Below are 19,482 nucleotides of genomic sequence, written 5' to 3' on the forward strand. Positions count from 1 at the left end.
AGCTGATGCAGAGGCCATGGAGGGATGTTCTTTACTGGCTTGCTTCCCCTGGCTTGCTCAGCCTGCTCTCTTATAGAACCAAGACTACCAGCACCACCCACAAGGGGCCTTTCCCCCTTGATCACTAATTGAGAAAATGCCTTACAGTTGGATCTATGGAGGCATTTCCCCAACTGAAGCTCCTTTCTCTGTGATAACTCCAGCTGTGTCAAGTTGACACAAAACTAGTCAATACAGGGACAGAACTCTGCTAAGATGGGGGGGAACCAGAACCCTTCTAAGACCTGGGAGAGGGGTGGGGCAAACCCTGCTAAGAGTAAGTGGGGTACGGGGAGGGGGGTTCTGCTACATAGCTTAGTTTAGTTTCGTGTGTTTTAATCTACCATTAGAGATTCATTACAAAGGACTGATAGGGTTGTTTGTTTGTTTTGTTTTGTTTTGTTTAATGTTTGCTTTTTCACAATTTAAAAATATCCTCAACTCAGGAGGGTAAGGCAGGAGGAATACCATAAATTCAAAGTGAGCTTGGTTTTCATAGTTCTAGGTGAGCATGGTCTACAGTGAAAGTTCTGTCTCAAGAAAAGCAAAAACAAAAACTAAAATCCCCTTTTAATAAATTATTTTGTATTTTCTAAAAACAAAATCACAAATATCAATCATTGATTAAGGCCAGTCATTCACTTCAGGGCATAAACAGTACAGCTCCTGGGTTTCAGGGTTCGGGAGATCTCGAGTTGTCTCGGCTCATGGGTATAGGCACTCGGGAAGGCTCACAGCCTAACCTTGGGAAGAGTAGGACCCACAGTACAAACCCTGCAGGTCCTGGAAGCTCAAAAAAACTCCATGGATCATATAACAGAAGTTTATTCCTCTAACCTAGCTGTGTCCTATTAATTTCATGCAGAATGAGTGGACCTGGATAGCACCCAAATAGCACCCTGAACCTGGGTATCCCTTCAGGGGTGGATTTTAGTGGAACGGACATCCTAGTGTGATGGATGGTTGGCCTGACATGGAAGCACAGCATGGTAGAGACTGGGGAATAGCTTGGGGAGGGGCAGAGGAAGTAAAGGAGGGAAGTGTGCGGCTAGGCTGCCGAGCCCATGTTTGAGATGATACACTGACATTGTCTGGGTAATTATGGAACAGCTGTTGAGTGGTCCTTCTTATCACACAGGTATTTAGGGACTGGAGTAAAGAAAGCTCTGTGAGGCCCTGGCCAGAGGAAAACTGTAGACAGACTACACGAGCCATAGCCCTGTCTTGTCCATCTCCTGGTCTGTCAAGGACATGACCTTGAGTGTTAATGATCTTCTCAATGCTGCAGCAGGGCCTCTGTCCATTTCAAAGGGACATACCCGCGTATAGGCAGTAGATCCAAGCCAGCAGCCTCGTGGCAGTGGGCTTGTTCTCCAGACCCGATGCTCTGTCTCTGCCAGGGCAAGTGCACATGACAGATGCTCTTCCTTGCTAGTTGAATTTTCTTCTACAACTTTGTAAGAAGCAGGTTTTGACTTGCTCTCCACGGCAGGATCAGGCAGCATCTAGTTACACAAGATAGAAAGCACCATCCCGTGCTTACTACCACCACCTACCTTACCATTCCCTCTCCTCCCCCACGCTTCTGAACGTCTCTGTCAAAACTCATTCAACCCCTTCTATTACTCCTGATTCCAAGTTTTCCAGGATAGATCATTTTCATGATATAAAATAGAGTTGTCCCTATATTTGTCAACTTTACTCATATATAAAACATAAATTTTTGGAGGGGGCATGTGATCTGACTTTCAATCTTACTTAACCTCAAGACTCTAGGCAACTAATATATCACCCTTCAAACCTTGTTTTTCGGCACTCACTAATCTTTCCTCCCAGGATTCTACAGGATAAGCTACTTTTTACATTCTACCTATTGCTCAATTATATATCGTATTGCATCACTCCATCTTAACTAATACTTTGCTTGCTTACATCAACCCCCCTCAAGTAAATCAGGAGAGGAGGCAGACCGCAACTTTCCAATTTCTAAGGATGTCATAACGTAAAACATGCTCTATTTGAGGTAAAGTGCAACTGTAATACCCAGCTACACTAACTATGACACAGAAGACATTTAAGAACTAACACCTGAGGTAGTGCTTCTTATCTGCCAGGCCCTGTTGGAAATGCTTTTCTTAACCTCATTATCATAAAATCCCTGTGAAGTGGTAAAACTTCTAACTTCATATTTAAATTAGTAAAGCAAAATCCAAGAGAAATGAGGCAAACTTCAAGAGACATAGCCAGCAGGAGGCACAGCCAGGGGATGGGTAGAGATGAGGTCCTGGAATATAGAAGACCAAATTCCTGGTTGTCTGGAGGGTCAAGATCAACTCTTCTACAGCATGTTCTTGGGCACCTGTAACTCCATAAACCAAGTCATGGTTTAATCAAGATGCCCTGCAGCTGTGCATACACACAGATCCTCGCATCTGACATCCTTGAAACTCAGCAGAAGATAGATACCCCTCTCCAAAAGTAGCACCTGGATCTCCTACTGAGCACTCCTTGGAGATGTCTGCGCTGAGTCTGCTGTCATTGCTGCCTTAGAGGTTCCTGCAGGAGTCCTCAGAAGTGGCTTCCCAGTGGTCATTACCATCTTGTCTCATTTTTGGCCCATTCCCACGTGAAGTGATGTCCCTGTTTACTTCTCAGGAAATCTCCAAGATTCTTTCTTAACCCTCAAGAGTCACACTGGCTTTCTAATCATTGTAAGGTTTTATTTCCACACCTTTATATTTTTAGATCTGATTTGTCTACTCATGTCTTCTGCGGGTCTTTTGGTCAGGATCAATATCTCAAGGACATTTCCTGCCCCGCATTCCATCGGACACACAAGAAAGAAATGGATAGAGAAGACCAAGACAGTGTGGTCATTTCTGCGTGTGATTCCTCACAATACCAAACTATTTCTTATAATCTATGATCTATTATTTGTATATATTGAATTTTTGAAATATAGATTACTTCTTTAAACCCTTAAGCAACGAATAGAATAGGTTTTTGAAAAATCTAGGTCAATTATAAGTGATAATGGAACTTAAGCAGAGCATTTAGGATTTAAATTAAAAAGATTATAAATTATGTATACTTTTTTTACAACTATCTTTGAGTACCTAAAAGATTCTTCTTGGTCCAGAATTTCCCAAAGATAGCAAGACCCAAAGATATTCAAGTCCCTTTTACAACAACATGGAATACGTACAGCATATATATATATATATATATATATATATATATATATATATATATACAGCATGTATATTACCTACAGCATCCTCCTAATTTCCTCAGTCTCTAGATTTATTTAAATTAACACAATGGAAATAATATATAATCTCCTGTATTACTCAGAAACTTTTGGTAAGAGGGGGTATGTATGGCTATGTTCCGTACAGACTAAGTTATTTTCACAAAATTTTTAGATCATGGTAAGTTGGACTTGTAGCTATGGAGGTCATACATAGAGATATTTGAGTGTATGTTTTTGTAGACGCTGTATTTCCTCTTTAAATGTGTTCTCTAACGTCACAGAGAGTGTAGAACTTAAAAAGGAAATGCTTATTCATTGAAAAAGAAGCAAGTTCTGTGTGAACCTATCATAGATGTCTGGTGCCTCCGTGAAGGTCATTAAATCTAGCACACACACATGCACGCACACACACAGTCTTATTCATTATATATTGTGTGTGAGACACATACATATAGTATCTATGTTTACATTATTTTATTCTCTTCCTTTGTTCTGGAATTATCGATGCATTGTGCTGCTGCTGATTCTGAAGTAATTACTAAGTTACAGATAAAAATATCACAAGAGGATCCACCTACACCCTGTCACCGAGATCACAGCAGGGGCTTGTGAGTGAGGGCTGAGCCATGGGAGAAGTGCTGCTGTGGTCACCCTGAGTTCCCACATGCTTCCTACATTGTTCGCATCAGGAGGCTCCCCACTCAACCCTGCCTGAGGCTTGAAAGACAGAACTGGCTCCTTCTATCCTTCTGTCCTGCTACTGAGCAACACAGATAGCTTCCCTATCCCTCCCTGGGTGTGTGGGCTCTGATTACAAGTAGCAGAGGATGTTGCCTGCTGAGAGGCACTGAATATTAATGTGTAATTAATGATATAGAGGGGGAAAGGAAGAATAAAAGTGGCTTGCTAGCCAGGAGGGTTTTTTCACATCACTGCCAAGGCGCTTTCTTCCCTAACTCCCTTCTACAACTTCTTGAGGCTGATTATAGATGAGTGAAAGAAATTATGAAAGTATCATGACTCAGGCTCCTGCAAATTGATGCTTTCATGGAATATCCCTGTGAGACCCACTGATAGGAAGCAAATGAAACCATCCATGAAAATCCTGTCCACATGGTTTATTTCAGAAGTTTCAATCACTCTCAGCCCTCTGGTTAACGGTCCTTAGAAACAGAAAACCTTCTCCAGATAGATCGGAATGATCTGGATAGAAATGACCATCCACTTCCCACTGTCCACCTCAGACCTTCCACCTCTGACTGTCCACCTCCTCTCCCACATCTAGACCGTGCTTTTCACACCATCCACTTCCCTTTCCAGAAGTTAGAGGAGAAGCTGTCCATAGAAACCCAGACATCCTTTTGGCCTGCTATAGATTCAATGATTTAGACACTATACAGTCTACCATTTCTCAGTGAAAAGCTAACTTGAATCAATGCAAAACTGGTCTCAACTGGAAACAAACCTGCGTTGTTTATCTTGTCCCACTCTCAATGTCCTGGTGTTCTCTAGTGTAAGTCCTAGAGGCATTTGATTCCCTTACCTACTTTGTCATTACTGGGTGGGCTCCTTCATATGAGTTTCTGTGAAGCTTGTTGCCTGTCCTAAGTAATGGGCATCTTTGCCAAAGAACAGCCCAGAGGCCTTTTTCTTAACTTTGTCCTTTGGAGAACAGCCTCAGGAAGGACCACTGTGTAGAAGAAATGTGGTGATGCTGTAATGATGGTGTTGAAGAAAATGCAAATGCTGGCCACCTCTAACAAGGATGTACTTGAACTTACACATTAAACACAGCAGCCACAGTCCCCTGAGCTGTGACTGAAGACACAATGCAGGGAACCCTGTGTCCTCTCTGTGATGGTTTGTATATGCTCAGTCCAGGGAGTAGCACTATTAGAAGGTATGGTCCTGCTGGAGTAGGTGTGTCACTGTGGGTATGGGCTTTAAGACCCTCACCCTAGCTATCTAGAAGCCAGTATTCTGCCAGCAGCCTTCAGATGAAGATGTAGAACTCTCAGCTCCTCCTGTACCATGCCCGCCTGGATGTTGCCATGTTACCACCTTGATGATAATGGACTGAACCTCTGAACCTGTAAGCCAGCCCAACTAAATGTTGTCCTTATAAGACTTGTCTTGGTCATGGTGTCTGTTCACAGCAGTAAACCCTAAGACACCCTCTTTCTCGCTGTAAATCGTATGGCCAAATAGCAAGACAAGACTCCATGGCCAAATACATCCAAACACAGTCCCATGCCTTTGTAATGCTTTTCTCTCCAGAACTGACCAGAAGAGCATGGTATGATACAGATCCCTGGGTTGCTTTATCACTACATTGAATTTTTATTTGAAGTCTTATAAATTCCCATCTTGTGAACTGTTTTACTCCACAAATAAGTGGCAGCATCTTCATTTTCTTAGCTTAACTGCTGACACCTACAGAGTTGGGCACTCGCAAGGAACAAACAGAACTTGGAGAGAATAATAACCAAGTCATATAACTTTTCTTAAACCCAGAAAACAAATTCAAAGAGTAGCCTCAGAATTTCTTCTCTCATTGTGAAAGGCCTTCATATTTTTTCCATCTAATTATAACTCAAGGCACACCAATTTTCTGAGCCGTTGTTTATTTTTCTGGTTTGTTTTTTTTACCTGCCAATAGAACAGCTTTTATTATGTGTGTTCTGCCTACTGAGTGCCAGCCACACTCAATATGATGTGCGAGAGCTTAGTTCCTGCTCTAGATTTCTGCAATAGGAATAACTCTGACAATCTCCTTAATTTGCCTGAGTATCAAGTCAGGATAAACTTAGCTTTTCCTGCAGGAGACCAAGGTGACTAATGGTTACTGAAGAGAAAAAAATCAGTCGTCTTCAGGAGTAAGTCCTGGTGGATTATACAATTCCAAGCAGTCAGCCCTGAACACCTACCTAGAAGCAACACTGATACTGATAAACTCAGTACAATGTGTGTGTGTGTGTGTGTCTGTGTGTGTGTGTCTCTGTGTGCATGTGTGTCTGTGTCTGTGTGTCTGTGTCTGTGTGTCTGTGCATGTATGTATATGATGTAGATGTAGTTGAATGTATGTCATAAGAATAAGTAAAGAATAAAAGGCCATGAACTTGGAAAGGAATGGGGCTTTGGGGGAAAGAATTAGAATGAGGTGAGTGACAAACATAGAGCTAACTCATATATGAAAATCTCAAAGAAATAAAATTAAAATATTTTTAAATTAAGTTCTAAATGACAGAAGGGAAGTAAGAAGTAAGAGCAGAAGAAAGAGGAAGGAGAGAGAGAGAGAGACAGAGAGAGAGACAGAGAGAGAGACAGAGAGAGAGACAGAGAGAGAGACAGAGAGACAGAGCAAGACAGAGAGAGACAGAGAGAGACAGAGAGAGACAGAGACAGAGAGACAGAGAGGAGGAGGAGGAGCCAGCTACAGCAGCTGCTGCCCTAGCTACTCTAATCCTTGCATGACAGCATTCTTACAGGACCTGAGTTTACCAAGATTCAGATTCCACCAGACTAACAATTTGCACAGTCAATTCCCCTTGTTCCTTCCTGTATGTATGTGTCTGCCTTTTGGACTCACAGGCAATCATTTCCTTACTTATATGGTAGTATGGGGGTGCGCACTAACATACCACTCCCAACGATTTGTATTACCCCCTCTTTGTTTGATCCCTGAAAAACGCCATGCTTTAATCACCAAATGTCCTCCACAGATGCAAGACCTTGGGCTCCTAAAGCCATTAGGATGATGCTAAGCTTGTGAGCACAGGCAGCGAGCTCAGCAGTGAACAGAGCTGACTTTTATCTAGCAGATGCTTCTTGCAGGGGACAACTGTGTCGGATGATATGGAAAAGAATCCTGTGTGTGGCTCCCACTGTCCTGACTATGTCAGACAAATCTAAATGCCCTTTAGCCTCAGTGTCTCTAGATTAGCGTACAAAGCGTTGTATGAGAAGTATCCACATACTCAAGGCCGTGCTTTCTCGGCTGTGCAGGCAACCTGTCAAGCCCGTGGGAACTAACGTGGCATGCCCTACTTAATTCGGAGGCTAAAACACAAAACATAACATTTTGGTTTCATTTATACACAAATACATTGCATACCGGCGAAGTCCATGATCAGGAGTTCTCCTTGCAACATCTTAATGTTGAAGTTTCAAAACTCAACATGTTCCAAGCATGTTCCAAGCAAACAGAGAGTTGAAGCGGGAGGATGAATTAGGTTGAGGCCAGCCTGAGCCATGGCAAGACACCTTGTCAATAAAATGCACAGAAAGGTGTCTTTTATTGTGCACGTGGAATGCATTCGAAAAGATTATTTGTTAAATTCACGTTTTAATTTCTGTGTCTCTCTGTGTGTGTTTGCCTGAGTGTATGTGTATGTACCATGTGTGTACAGATGCCAAAAGACTGTGTCAGATCCCCTAAACTATAGCTGCAAGCTGTTGGGAATAATCTGGTTTGTTTTCTGGAAACAAGCCCAGGTCCTCTGCTAAATTAGCCCTCTCACTTAACTGCTGTTCCTATCGAATACATTTTTAAATAGCACACTTTGTTTAAAATATGTGCTTGAATATTTTGACACATATATGTGTAATAAAATGGGAATTGTGCGATGGCACACTTTATAAACAACAGCATAAAAATGGTGCCAGCCCAATATTTCCATTGCAGATTGAATGCTGAATTATTGCTTTTGATGACAATGCCGCACCCCTTGGTCATCCCCCTGAGCTGCTGAAACCTGGACAGTCAAAACCCCAACATAAAAACAAAAGCATCCCACTGTGCTCATTACATGGGCCAGAATCCCTGCATAGAAATGGAGTCTCCAATTTAAATGAAGGGCAAATGTGTTCTTGGTGGGTTTGAGTCATGTGTAACTCTCCTGTATATAAATAATAAAATTGCAATGTCAATAGAAACATGAAGTCTTATAAAGTCTTCATAGACAATTTTTGGAAAATATTTCCCTGAGAGTATTAAGTAAACTGGCCCAGAAAACATATATTCTGTCGGGCCACTGAAGCATAAAAACAATTTAAACTGTGAAAATAAATATGTTCATGTAGAAATTCGTGTAGGGTTGCTTAAGGCGTTTACCCATCACTTCGGTCCACACCCTGAAGGTGAAACGCCCCAGTTGTCAGTCTGGCTTATATGAAGTGAAAGGTCTCCCTCATACAAGTAAATATGAATTCAGAATTATGTTATTTGCACTGGGAGGTGGTAACTCAATTAGTAAAGTACTTTCATCTAAGCATGAGGCCCTGAGTTCCTAGCCACATCACCTATGTCAAATCTGGGTGTGATGGGTGTGCATTTGAAGTCCCAGCACACGGAGGTGGAGCTGAAAGATCGTATGGGCCTGCTGGCAAGCTAGGCTAGCCAAGGCAGAGAGCAATTGCAGAAGATATCTAGTGCTGGTCTCTGACCCTCATAGACACAGATATGCATACACACATGCATGTAAACCATATGTGTAATACATGGTAGTACATATACACATAGTGTGTACACACACACACACACACACACATACACACATATACATATATATGTCATGCACACGTAAAATATAATATTTTATTATGAGAGAAATTTCTATTGTTCCTGAAGCTACTGTGATGATCAGAGCTAGAGAATCAGACCTATGCTCACACATATTCCAAGGGCACCTTCAAAAGGTGGTTGTTTCTGAGGAGAAGCAATTAAACCATTCATATGTAATGTTAGATGAAATTACACATTTGCTGTGAACTAGAAAACAGAGCATGTATATTTTAAGTTCAAACTTATTGGATATAAATTTGAATATAAATACTTATAATTCAAGTATTCTAGAGGCTGAGGAAAGAGGACCTCAAGTTTGAGGCTAGTTCAGGTTGCCCCCAAATGAACACAACAATCAATCAAACAACAATCAAAAAAAAAAAAAAAAAACAGGATCTAAAGCTGAAGACACTTTGTGGTTTTTGATCCCTTCAGGTAGCAGAGAACACCTGTTAAATGTATTTTTCTGCCTACAGGCTATTTCTGAGTAGAAATCAAAGGCTGAACATCGTTCAGGCTTTACCACACCAGGGAATTCCACACTAAACCCAGTGGATTACTTTCCTTGGTAAGACAAACTTGAAAGTGTTTTTTTACCGTTATAGAAAATTCATAAACAAAGCAAGGACTTCAGAATCAGGGAACTAGAAACGGGACTCTGCAGTTACAGCTTCCTAGATTACATTATTTATTTATTTATTTATTTATTTATTTATTTATTTATTTATTTATTGGTAGCATCGAATAGTCATTGGATTTCGGTTTATCCACAGAGGAAATAATTTTACTGCTGTTCTAGAGGATGAGAGGCTCATCACGAGGCATTCAGCGAAGTACTTGCCAAAAGATGTAGACTTCCTGAGGGCAAAGCTCTGATTGGCTCCAGCACCCCAGCAGCCGTGTGCTCCTGTGCACAGAGCAGGGCCTAGCAGGGGACTTAGACATTCTCCATCAAGAGTGCCTCCGAGCTGAGATCCTTCTGGCTGTAGCTTTAGATCTTTAGTGTTAGAATACTCTGCGTAAAGTTTTAGAGACACAGTTCAGTAGTAGCATGCGTTCCTCACGTGCATGAGGCCCCACCATTACCCAAGCCAAAAAGGTATCTGCATACTCTTTAAACAACGTTAAGCCCTAGAGCTGTCGGCTGAGCGTATAGTCGCTATCCGGGTATAACAGACCTCGTAGGCTGGAATCCTACTTCTGTCCAGTCAAACTCCATGATGTCTGATACTTAATGGTGACGTGTGTGGTTATGAGTGACAGTCTGCCTCAAAACCACAGGGCAAGGGACTGATATCTGAATGGTTAAGAGCCATTGCTGCCCTTCCAGAGGACACCAAGGTCAGTTTCCAGGACTCACTACTTCAAAGTCCAGCTCCAGGTGATCTGGTGCCCTCTTCTGTACTCCAAGGGAACCTGCATACATGAGGCATACACATTAAAAAACAAATGCTCACAGGGCCCCTTTTTGGCTAAGATTTTTAACTCTTGAAGGAATGAGAGCAGAGAGCACATTTCTACAGGTGGGACTGTGCAAAGTGAGCACATGAGACCACGATATGGATGGTTCGTGGTCACTGTTTTATGAGGTCCGAGAGCACAGCATTACTCTTGAGAGCTTCCCTCCCCGGCACATCAAAGTGCTCAGTCAGCACTTGCTGATGGATGAACTGATAAAGCAATGGAAAATGCTTATGAGTAATAACCGGTAACGTAGTCATACTGTTACTATTATTTTCCTGTCTTTCGAGTTGGCACTCTGCACAACAGTCTATATTGGTGGATTTATAGGTTCCAAGAGCATCATCAAAAATCATGAACAACGTGGAAAAGAGTAATGGGGATAAAAGCTGCATTTATATGATTTTAGCAAATTTTAACATTGGCTTAGGTCTAATCATGAGAGGATTTGAAACTTATTCAGAAAGAACTAGAGGCTAGAAAAAGATCAATGGGTCTGAAGTTTTCTAAAGTTAGGGGAAATTATTAAACATGGTTGGAATACATTGTTACCATTGCGGTCCTGGTGGATCGGTTGTGAAGGGGGTACTGTATGATAATGTTGATGCATGCCAGCCCACAAATTTCATGCTTGAATATATCTATTCATCTAACAAAATATTAGCAAGCTCATAATGAAAGGAAATGGAGATAAATATCGTACTTCTGATAGCGATAATTTAGAAGCATTCAAGGCCAAGAGGGAGCCTCTTCAGCGATGATGGGGAAGCTCTGTGGTCGCGGTCTCCCAGCTGAATTGGGCAACAATTAAAACAATCCCAAGGGATTAACGAGAAAGTAATTCCAGGTAAGAGTTCAGACGAATAGTTACAAAATAAATATTCAAACTAGGCTACTAAGCAATTAAACTAAAGGCTGAGTTGTCACCTCAATCAAGAGGGGAAATTTAATAAAATCTAGAAGCAATTAGAAATTTGTATGGAGTAGAAAGGAATGTCATTCATACACAGTTTAAAAGCCTACAGTGCATGCACACACACAAAATAAACATAAAAAGCAAATCTTTAAAAGCAACGCCACCAGAATCTGGGAAACACAACAGGAGCAATGAACCTGCCGCCCGCCCCCGGTATTAATGGAACTATACAAGGTTAATACTGTCAATCATACGAGGAAGGAGAGAGCAGAGCCCCAGGCACTACCAAACTGCAGTGCTGCTCTTAAAGGGGATAAATAAAAGCCGTCAGAAAATAGAGTGTGAAAGTTTTATGTTGAGAGATAATCGAGTTATTAGAATGCCAACTTTCTTCAGTACTAAAGGATACGCTTTCAAGTGCACACACCAAAATCAAAACGATCAAAACAGAAGAAACCCTACAGGGTGAAAAGTAGCTCGTGTAAAGTACGTAAGCGTGGACTGCATTGCTACCGAGTATGGTTTTCTAAGACAAGTTGTAGAGGAATAAAAGTATGGAGAGATGAAATAAAAGTGAACCATGGGTGTTGAGCCACAGTTTTCAAAGTTCTTTATGAAGAAGAGGAAGGAAGGGGCGCGTGTGTCATGTGTAGCCTTTGCCATTATGTGACGTCATCTACAGAGTTCGTGTTGGACGACGGAAGCACAGGCATTGCTGAAATTAACCTCACCATCGTCTTAGTTGGTGACTTTGTGTTGGACTGCATGTGGGCTACAGGTTGCACATGCCAGGCTGGAGCTTTGACCTTTCCTCACTTTCTAGGTTTACTGGACACGTGTAGATATGTCAAATGATTGGGAGCTACAGTTGATCTGTTTTAAAATCATAGTCTCTAAAGATAGAAAACAAAATACATTTTATTGATTCCTTTTATTTACTTATTTTGTATGTGTCGAATCTCACTGTGCATGTGTGTCTCTGTCTCCCTCACTGTGTGTGTCTTTTTTCTCTGTGTCTCTTGCTCTTCCCTTTCTCCCCTTCCCTGCTTCTCCCTCCTCTTTTCCCCAGATATGTTATACATATCTTTTACAGATATGTGATACTATCTGCCCAGTCTCTCCCTCTCCCTCTCCGTCCCCCTCCCCCTCTCCCTCCCCCTCCTCCCTCTCCATCTCTCTGTCTCTCTCCATCCTTCTGTCTTTGTCTGTCTTCCTGTGTCTCTCTCTGTCTCTCTCTTTTTCTCTCTGTCTCTGTCTCTCTCTCAGTGTGTGTGTATACAAATTTCTGTGCTCACAGCCAGCACTTGTACAACAATCAGAGGACCACCAGCACACAGTACAGGAGTAGGTTTTTTTCTTTCCCAGGGGTCAAGCTTGGGTTGTCAGGCTCAACAGCAAGCAATGCTGAGCTCACAGGCCTCAAACAAAATTCTAAAACTTGTCAGGATATAGTGATGCAATTATAGCCTTCTATCTCAACAAGAGAATGTCTTCTACATTCCCTAACAATTTCCAGATGTGAACTTAACATTTAGGAATAAATATTTAGTAGCTAGGTCTTGTATGTGTACATTTTCGTCACACACACACACACACACACACACACACACACACGCACACATACATCTGGCAAACATAAGGCTCAATGATAAACAAAGCCATGGGGTTGAGGGAGGATTTCTTACTGTCTTTTCCTTTTCTTTTATCTAGGAAGATAAAGGAAAGTCTGGAGTGTTTCCCAGTTAAATTGAATAACCTGATCCATACACTTGCACAGATGCCAGCCTTAAGCCTTGCCAAACCTGCCCCTCAGACTCTTCTCCAGGAATCTTGCATCCTGAATAAGACCAGGACAATTCAGAGAGTCACAATTTTAGGGTTCAGCAAGACACACAGCAACGTAAGTCTAAATCTGTCTGTGCCACCAGCTCTGCTACACATACTTTTTGAAGCATGATGTTTTTAACTATGCAAATTGAAAAATCAGTTACAACTGAAGAAGTGCCATTAAGGAGATGGTTTAAGAAAAAAAAATCATAACAACCGGAGTGATTAGTGGAGAAACATGAGGGGGAACAGTTCCTACCCCATGGTAGAATATAAATCAAGACCTAATTAAAGTGTCTGCAAGAAAGAACAGAAGAAATTAGGCAATGTTGCCAGAACATAAAATTATGGTACCCCCGTACATCTTATTTATATTAATCAGGACATTACAAATCATTGTATCCTTCAGCTTCCATGATATTTTTTAAGAAAGTTCTGTCTTTGTTTAATTTACCTAAAAGTTAGTTTTAGGATCAAGGGCAAGTTTTATCTCCATCTTTTTTTTTCTATTTTTGCCTGTTTATCTTCAGCTGTACCTGATGGAGGTGACAAGCAGTGACAACAGGAGAAGCCTGACCAAGAAGTCCTTCGAGCAGTTTTACAGACTTCACAGCCAAATGCAGAAGCAGTTCTCCTCGTTGGCTCTCCCAGAGTAAGGCATTGCCCCCTCACCTTATTGGGCCTTCAGAGCTTGCCCTTGAGCAAAGTGGGAAATGATGGCTAAGAGGTTTCCTGGCTGGGAGCGATACACACTGTCTAATGCAGAGAGGCTCTCCCAGCAGCACCTGAGCAAGGCGCCCTTTGTACACAAAGCAGAACAAAGTTGCCAATTTTCTTTCCTGCTTCCAGCCATTGATTGTTTTAGATGGGAAAAAAAATCAGAGCCTCTTTCACTTTTCATTCCTTATTGGGGAAAATTGTTTTATTTCCTTCTTTTAGAATTTAATCCTCTCAGTTGTTTTCTATAAAAATGGAACTGGAATCGAAAGTCAGAGCTAAATCAATCAGCATGCCTGCTTTTTTGCCGATAACTGAAATTTTAAAGCCCATACGTAAACACACATATATACACAGGGAGAAGGAGGGGGGTTGAGGAAACAATAATGTCAGTTGATTTCTTCATATTTCACCTCTGCTGTTCTCAAGCCTGGGTCTTCTTAACCATTAATTACTAAACTTGCATTGTCTAAATGTTATTTATTTCATTTTAAAGGCATTACTGTGATCATTCGGTTACAATGGAAAAGATTAAACTTAACTATAGATACAATTAGAACAGCTACTGTTGAACTTATTTGGAATACTTGTTAGTTAAAATGAGGCAAGTTTAAATTATCAATTTCAGGGTACAAAAATATTGTACCTTAACCTTGAAATGGTGAGTTCCCCAGAAATCATGATATTGGCAGTCAGATAAACCAAATTTTGGTTTTTCTTTCATCTGCATCAGGATATTTGTAACGTGAAGCCATCCTTTAACACTGTTAGCGGTTAATTAAGACCTGGCACACCCGCCCTGACGTATGGATTCTTATTTGTTCTTTGGTTGAGTCAGCTTCAAAGCATAAATATAAGGTGTCAATGAGTGAAGGATGTCACAGAATATTGAAAAGGTATGTTTGCTGAGGTCATAGACATTTTGAAACTCAAATGTTTTCAGTACCTGGAAGACAAGACATTAGACAGCAGGTCAAGGCACATGAGAGGAAAATTCATTAATTCTGGAAACTTCTATACAAAGGCTTTGAATTTTTAAAAATAGAATCAGAAGAAAAGAAAAGAAAAAAGGTCAAACTCCTGCTGCAAAGTTCAGTGTCTAGGGTTGTTATCATCTCCAGTAATAGTCACGGAACAGTATGCATCAAATAACCAGTATAACTTAACCTCCGCTAAAGGCCATCTTCTCTAGCCTCTAGGAGAACTTCAGGAGTGTGGGCACCTCTTTCCACATGCCTCTTCTTAATTCCAGTCTTAGTTAGGATTCTGTCCTGTGCACCGGTGCTGCCTGGCACTGAAGTTAAATTGATATTCAAACCATTTCAGGAACTCACTGAGGGAGGGACATTTGGCCTTGTGCGCCCTGAGCAGCTCCTCTGGGCTGTCACTCCCACAGGGTCCAAGACTTGAGATCATACATATGGATGAAGAAGAGGGCGAGGTTTCCTCTGACTGCTACATTTGCTTCGAGAAGCCCTAAGATACTTCTGTGAATCCCATCTGAAGGGGAAAACATTTCAGAAAGTCACAGTCAGGAAGAAAGAGATTCTAATTACTCATAGCCTGCAAGAGAGGTCTTCCAACTGGGCCATTAGTATTTCTGGTACCTTCCAAGAGTACACAGGCACAGAGATTTCCTTAGAATGGATGACTTTCAGTAAACTCGGCTGCTGGAGGAGGCGAGGCTCCTTTCCCTCTTCCCACACTTTTTGATGTTTTCCTCCTAGCCTCAGAACTCTGTTGTATACTGTTCCAGGATGTGAAAACCACCCAGGACCAAAAGAAAACAAAACCACTGAGAAAATGGTTTCCCCAGAAATCAGAAAAACTATATTTTTAAATCAGCATTTAAAAACAAACAAACCAGGGCTGGAGAGATGGCTCAGCAGTTAAGAGCACCTACTCTTCTTCCCAAGGTCCTGAGTTCAAGTCTCACCAACCACATGGTGGCTCACAACCATCTGTAATGGGGTCTGGTGCTCTCTTCTGGTGTGTCTGAAGACAGCTATAGTGTATTCATATACATAAAATAAATAAATCTTGAAAGAAAGAAAGAAAGAAAGAAAGAAAGAAAGAAAGAAAGAAAGAAAGAAAGAAAGAAAGAAAGAAAGAAAGGAAGGAAGAAAGGAAGAAAGAAAGGAAGAAAGAAAGAAAAGCAAAATAAAACAAGTTGGGTTTTCTTTTGCTTGTTTTCTCCTGAACAAAAATTCGGGAGAATACAATTTCAGTATCAGATAAAATAGTGTAAGGGTACTTTTCAATAACTGAGTTCAGTTTGAAACGTGGTTCGTGAGTTTTGAATAGATTAATTGGCACTAGTATAAGCCTCATTCCTCGAGTCTGTGCACGTATTTATTCCTAGAATTTTAAAGCACCACCAAAAATGAAATTGCTTTACTACATACCAATATGGACGTTTTACACGTAGATGTCTAAATTATATCTAACACTAACTAAAGCCATTTATTTGCCAAGAACATTTTCAAAACTGCCACCATATGTACGTGTGTGATAACATATTACAGATATTTTATATTTTATATTAATTGTATATTGGTACTAACTTCATAACTAGGTCCAGATTATTTTAAAAAACTTTAATTCTTAGATTGATAAACTATTTTAATATATTAAATGTTACTTATTTACTAGGTAATAATTTAGATGTATCAGTTACCTGTACTGCACTTCCGTGATCTTTTTAGAAAGTAGCAGGGAACGTCCTGGTTAGAAGTCACCACTGCTTCTGTGTGTCTGCTGAAGAAGATTCACAGCCTCCTCATTTCTCCCTCCTCCAGGAAGCAACTTAAGGTCTTTATCTGCACTAAATGACAGAAATATAAAAGGAAGCAACAGTAAACTGCTGAAAAAATGCAATTAGGTAGGAAAATATATTACCAAATGGGACCACCAATGTCAGGCCATCCCACCAAGCTGATCTGAAGCCCAACCCAAGCCGCTCTTCAGATGGATCACAGAGAAGCCTCCTGCTCAGACTCTTGAGGACAGTGTGCCTGTGATTCACATGACTGAGGCCAGATGGAAGCAGATGCTACTCGACGAAATGTCTAATTTATTTCATGCGATAATGTCTGTCAAGGGCCCAGAAGAAACAACAGTCACAACTCTTTGAAAAAAGTATAAATCATTAATTTCATAAACTATGTATTAGCCCCTACATGTACAGAGAGGAAGCATTTGTGGTCCGCTATAAATACAGTAATAAAGATCATATTAAATTAATTTAATGCTAAATTAAATTAGTGTTGATGATTAAAATAGTTGAAATGACCACAGCCATGCCTTTGATATGGCCAGGATTAACCATGTATACCATTAACCTGGTATTTTCTAATGTTTCAACTGGCTGTCCACTGGTGCAGCAGGTGACTTTGTTACCAGCCAAAGGAGGATGATTTTCATAATTTTCAGAGTGACACTTCTCTCTTTTAAAACAGATTTCCTCACTGGTGGCATCTACCTTTCACAGACTCGGATCACAAGAGAATCAGAGATCTGAGTCACTACGTGGAACAGGTGCTACGTGGATCCTATGAAATTGCAAACGTATGTTACGGTTTTTTTTTTCTTTCTACTTTTACTCAAAGGCCAAGTCATTATTATGTTATTGTTACCAAAATCAGTTTTAAATGTATCAGCATTCTGTACTTCCTTCACTCAATAATCATGTGTCAAACATATCTGAAGTCTAGGAAATGTGGTTCAAAGCTCCAGCTTCACGTTGCCTAGATGTTCACTAATGTACACATAGCACTAGATGTGCACCAATGTACGCATAGCACTAGATGCGTTCCTTGAGCTAAATGAACCACAACATGCTTGGATGTTCTAGAGTCTCAGACACATGGTTTTCTTCCAGCTTTAATATAAAATGTACAGATTGGGGGACTGACAGTACCTGTGATGGTTTGAATAGGTTTGGCCCCCATAGATCCATGTGTTTCTATGGTTGGCCAAAGGGAGTAGCACTATTAGGTGGTGTTGGTGTGGCCTTGTTGGAGGAAGTGCATCATTGTGTAGGCTGGCTTAGAGGTCTCTTATGCTCAAGCTCTTCCCAGTGTGGAATCAGAGCATCCTCCTGATTGCCAGGGGAAGACAGTCTCCTTGGTGCCTGAGGATCAAGATGTAGAACTCTGGGTTCCTCCAGTGTCATGTCTGCCTGCATACTGCCATGATGATAATGGACAAAACCTCTAAAACCATAAGCCAGCCCCAGTTAAATGCTTGCCTTTTTAAGAGTTACCTTGGTCATGGTGTCTCTTCACAGCATAGAACCCTAACTAAGACAGTGTCTTTCAGGCATTTGACTTGGGGTGGGATGTAACGGGGTTGTTCTAGGGCCTTGGACTTCGTAGGAACAGCCACATAAGGAAGATCAGGGAGAAGGAAAAGCATGTTACTCAACTAGGTTCCCACTGAGACAGTGACACAACACACAAGGCTTCTCTAAACAACATGAATCTATTGACAGACCTGCTTATTTTATCTTCTAGAGCAGCAGTTCTCAACATGTGGGTCACAACCCCTTTAAGGGTCACATATCACGTAGCCTGCATACCAGATATTTGCACTATGATTCATAACAGTAGCAAAATTGCAATTGTGAGGTAGCAATGAAAATAATTTTATGTTTGGGGGGGGTCCCCACAATGTGAGGAACTGTACTAAATGGACACAGCATTAGGGAGGTTGAGAGCCAATGACCTAGGAGATATCTTCCTACAATACAATGGCCTATGGAGAACTCAGTTCCTGCCCTCACACCTCCTTGCCTGGCTCTTACTGTCCTTGTACCTCCACTGGAAGGATGCTAGTCATTACACTGGGCAAACCTTGGCTACACAAGACAACCTTACTACCTCAAAGTCTTCAATACATTTTATCTGCAAAGACTCTCTTGCTGTGTAAACTAATCTTATATAAATTAGACCATGAATATCTACTGGGGCTGGGGAATACTATCCTACTGGTACTAAGGATATGTGGGAGAGTATAAAGATTCAATTCTTTTGGGTCTTAATATGGAGAAGAGAGAACCAGAGAGGGGAAATGTTTCAGGTGAATTGGTATTTTCAGTAATAAGACATTTGCATCTGCTGTGACAAAATGTTTCCTGGGGAAATGCAACGCATGTGTCTAGTCACCCCGATAGGAAGCTATCACAACAGACAGAAGTATGAGTGCCACCAAAGACCAACTTGGTGAACCATGGGATTCACTGGGGTCCCTTACAAGGAGTATGGATGAGAGGTCACTTACAGGAATGTAGGTGAGAGGTCATTCACAGGAATTTGGGTGAGAGGTCACTTACAGGAATATGGGTGAGAGGTCACTTACAGGAATATGGGTGAGAGGTCACTTCAAGGAGCAGAAATAACTCCAAGACAGCTGCATCACCAAGCCCACCTCAACATGAGTGGTAGGTCCCAAACTTGGGAACCTGGAGTACACTGCCCAGCCTGCAGGCAGCTCAACAAGTTGGAGAGTGTCCTTACCAGGCACCTCAGTTGACCTAAATCTCTTCAGACCTCTTGGCTGGTTTCTGCTTCTTCATGGTTCTCTGCTCTCCAGAGGGTTGGCTGCAGCTCAGCTTCCTTCCAGAGGACCCTCAGCTTCCTTCCAGAGGACCCTCAGCTTCCTTCCAGAGGACCCTCAGCTTCCTTCCAGAGGACCCTCAGCTTCCTT

At 41.4% G+C, this 19,482-nt stretch overlaps 1 protein-coding gene across 6 annotated transcripts in view; it reads left to right on the forward strand.

Annotated features, from left to right (window-relative positions):
• Pik3c2g (phosphatidylinositol-4-phosphate 3-kinase catalytic subunit type 2 gamma) overlaps nucleotides 1-19,482 on the forward strand; it is a 332,394-nt gene that overhangs the window by 249,491 nt on the left and 63,421 nt on the right. For all 6 annotated transcript variants that reach the window (XM_029478871.1, XM_021164809.2, XM_029478870.1 and 3 more), the window contains 3 exons: nucleotides 12,943-13,132; nucleotides 13,590-13,711; nucleotides 17,235-17,343. In XM_029478871.1, coding sequence (XP_029334731.1) covers nucleotides 12,943-13,132; nucleotides 13,590-13,711; nucleotides 17,235-17,343 — 421 coding nt within the window. The remainder of the gene's footprint in view (nucleotides 1-12,942; nucleotides 13,133-13,589; nucleotides 13,712-17,234; nucleotides 17,344-19,482) is intronic.

Source organism: Mus caroli, chromosome 6, assembly GCF_900094665.2.
Source record: "Mus caroli chromosome 6, CAROLI_EIJ_v1.1, whole genome shotgun sequence".
NCBI lineage: Eukaryota > Metazoa > Chordata > Mammalia > Rodentia > Muridae > Mus > Mus caroli.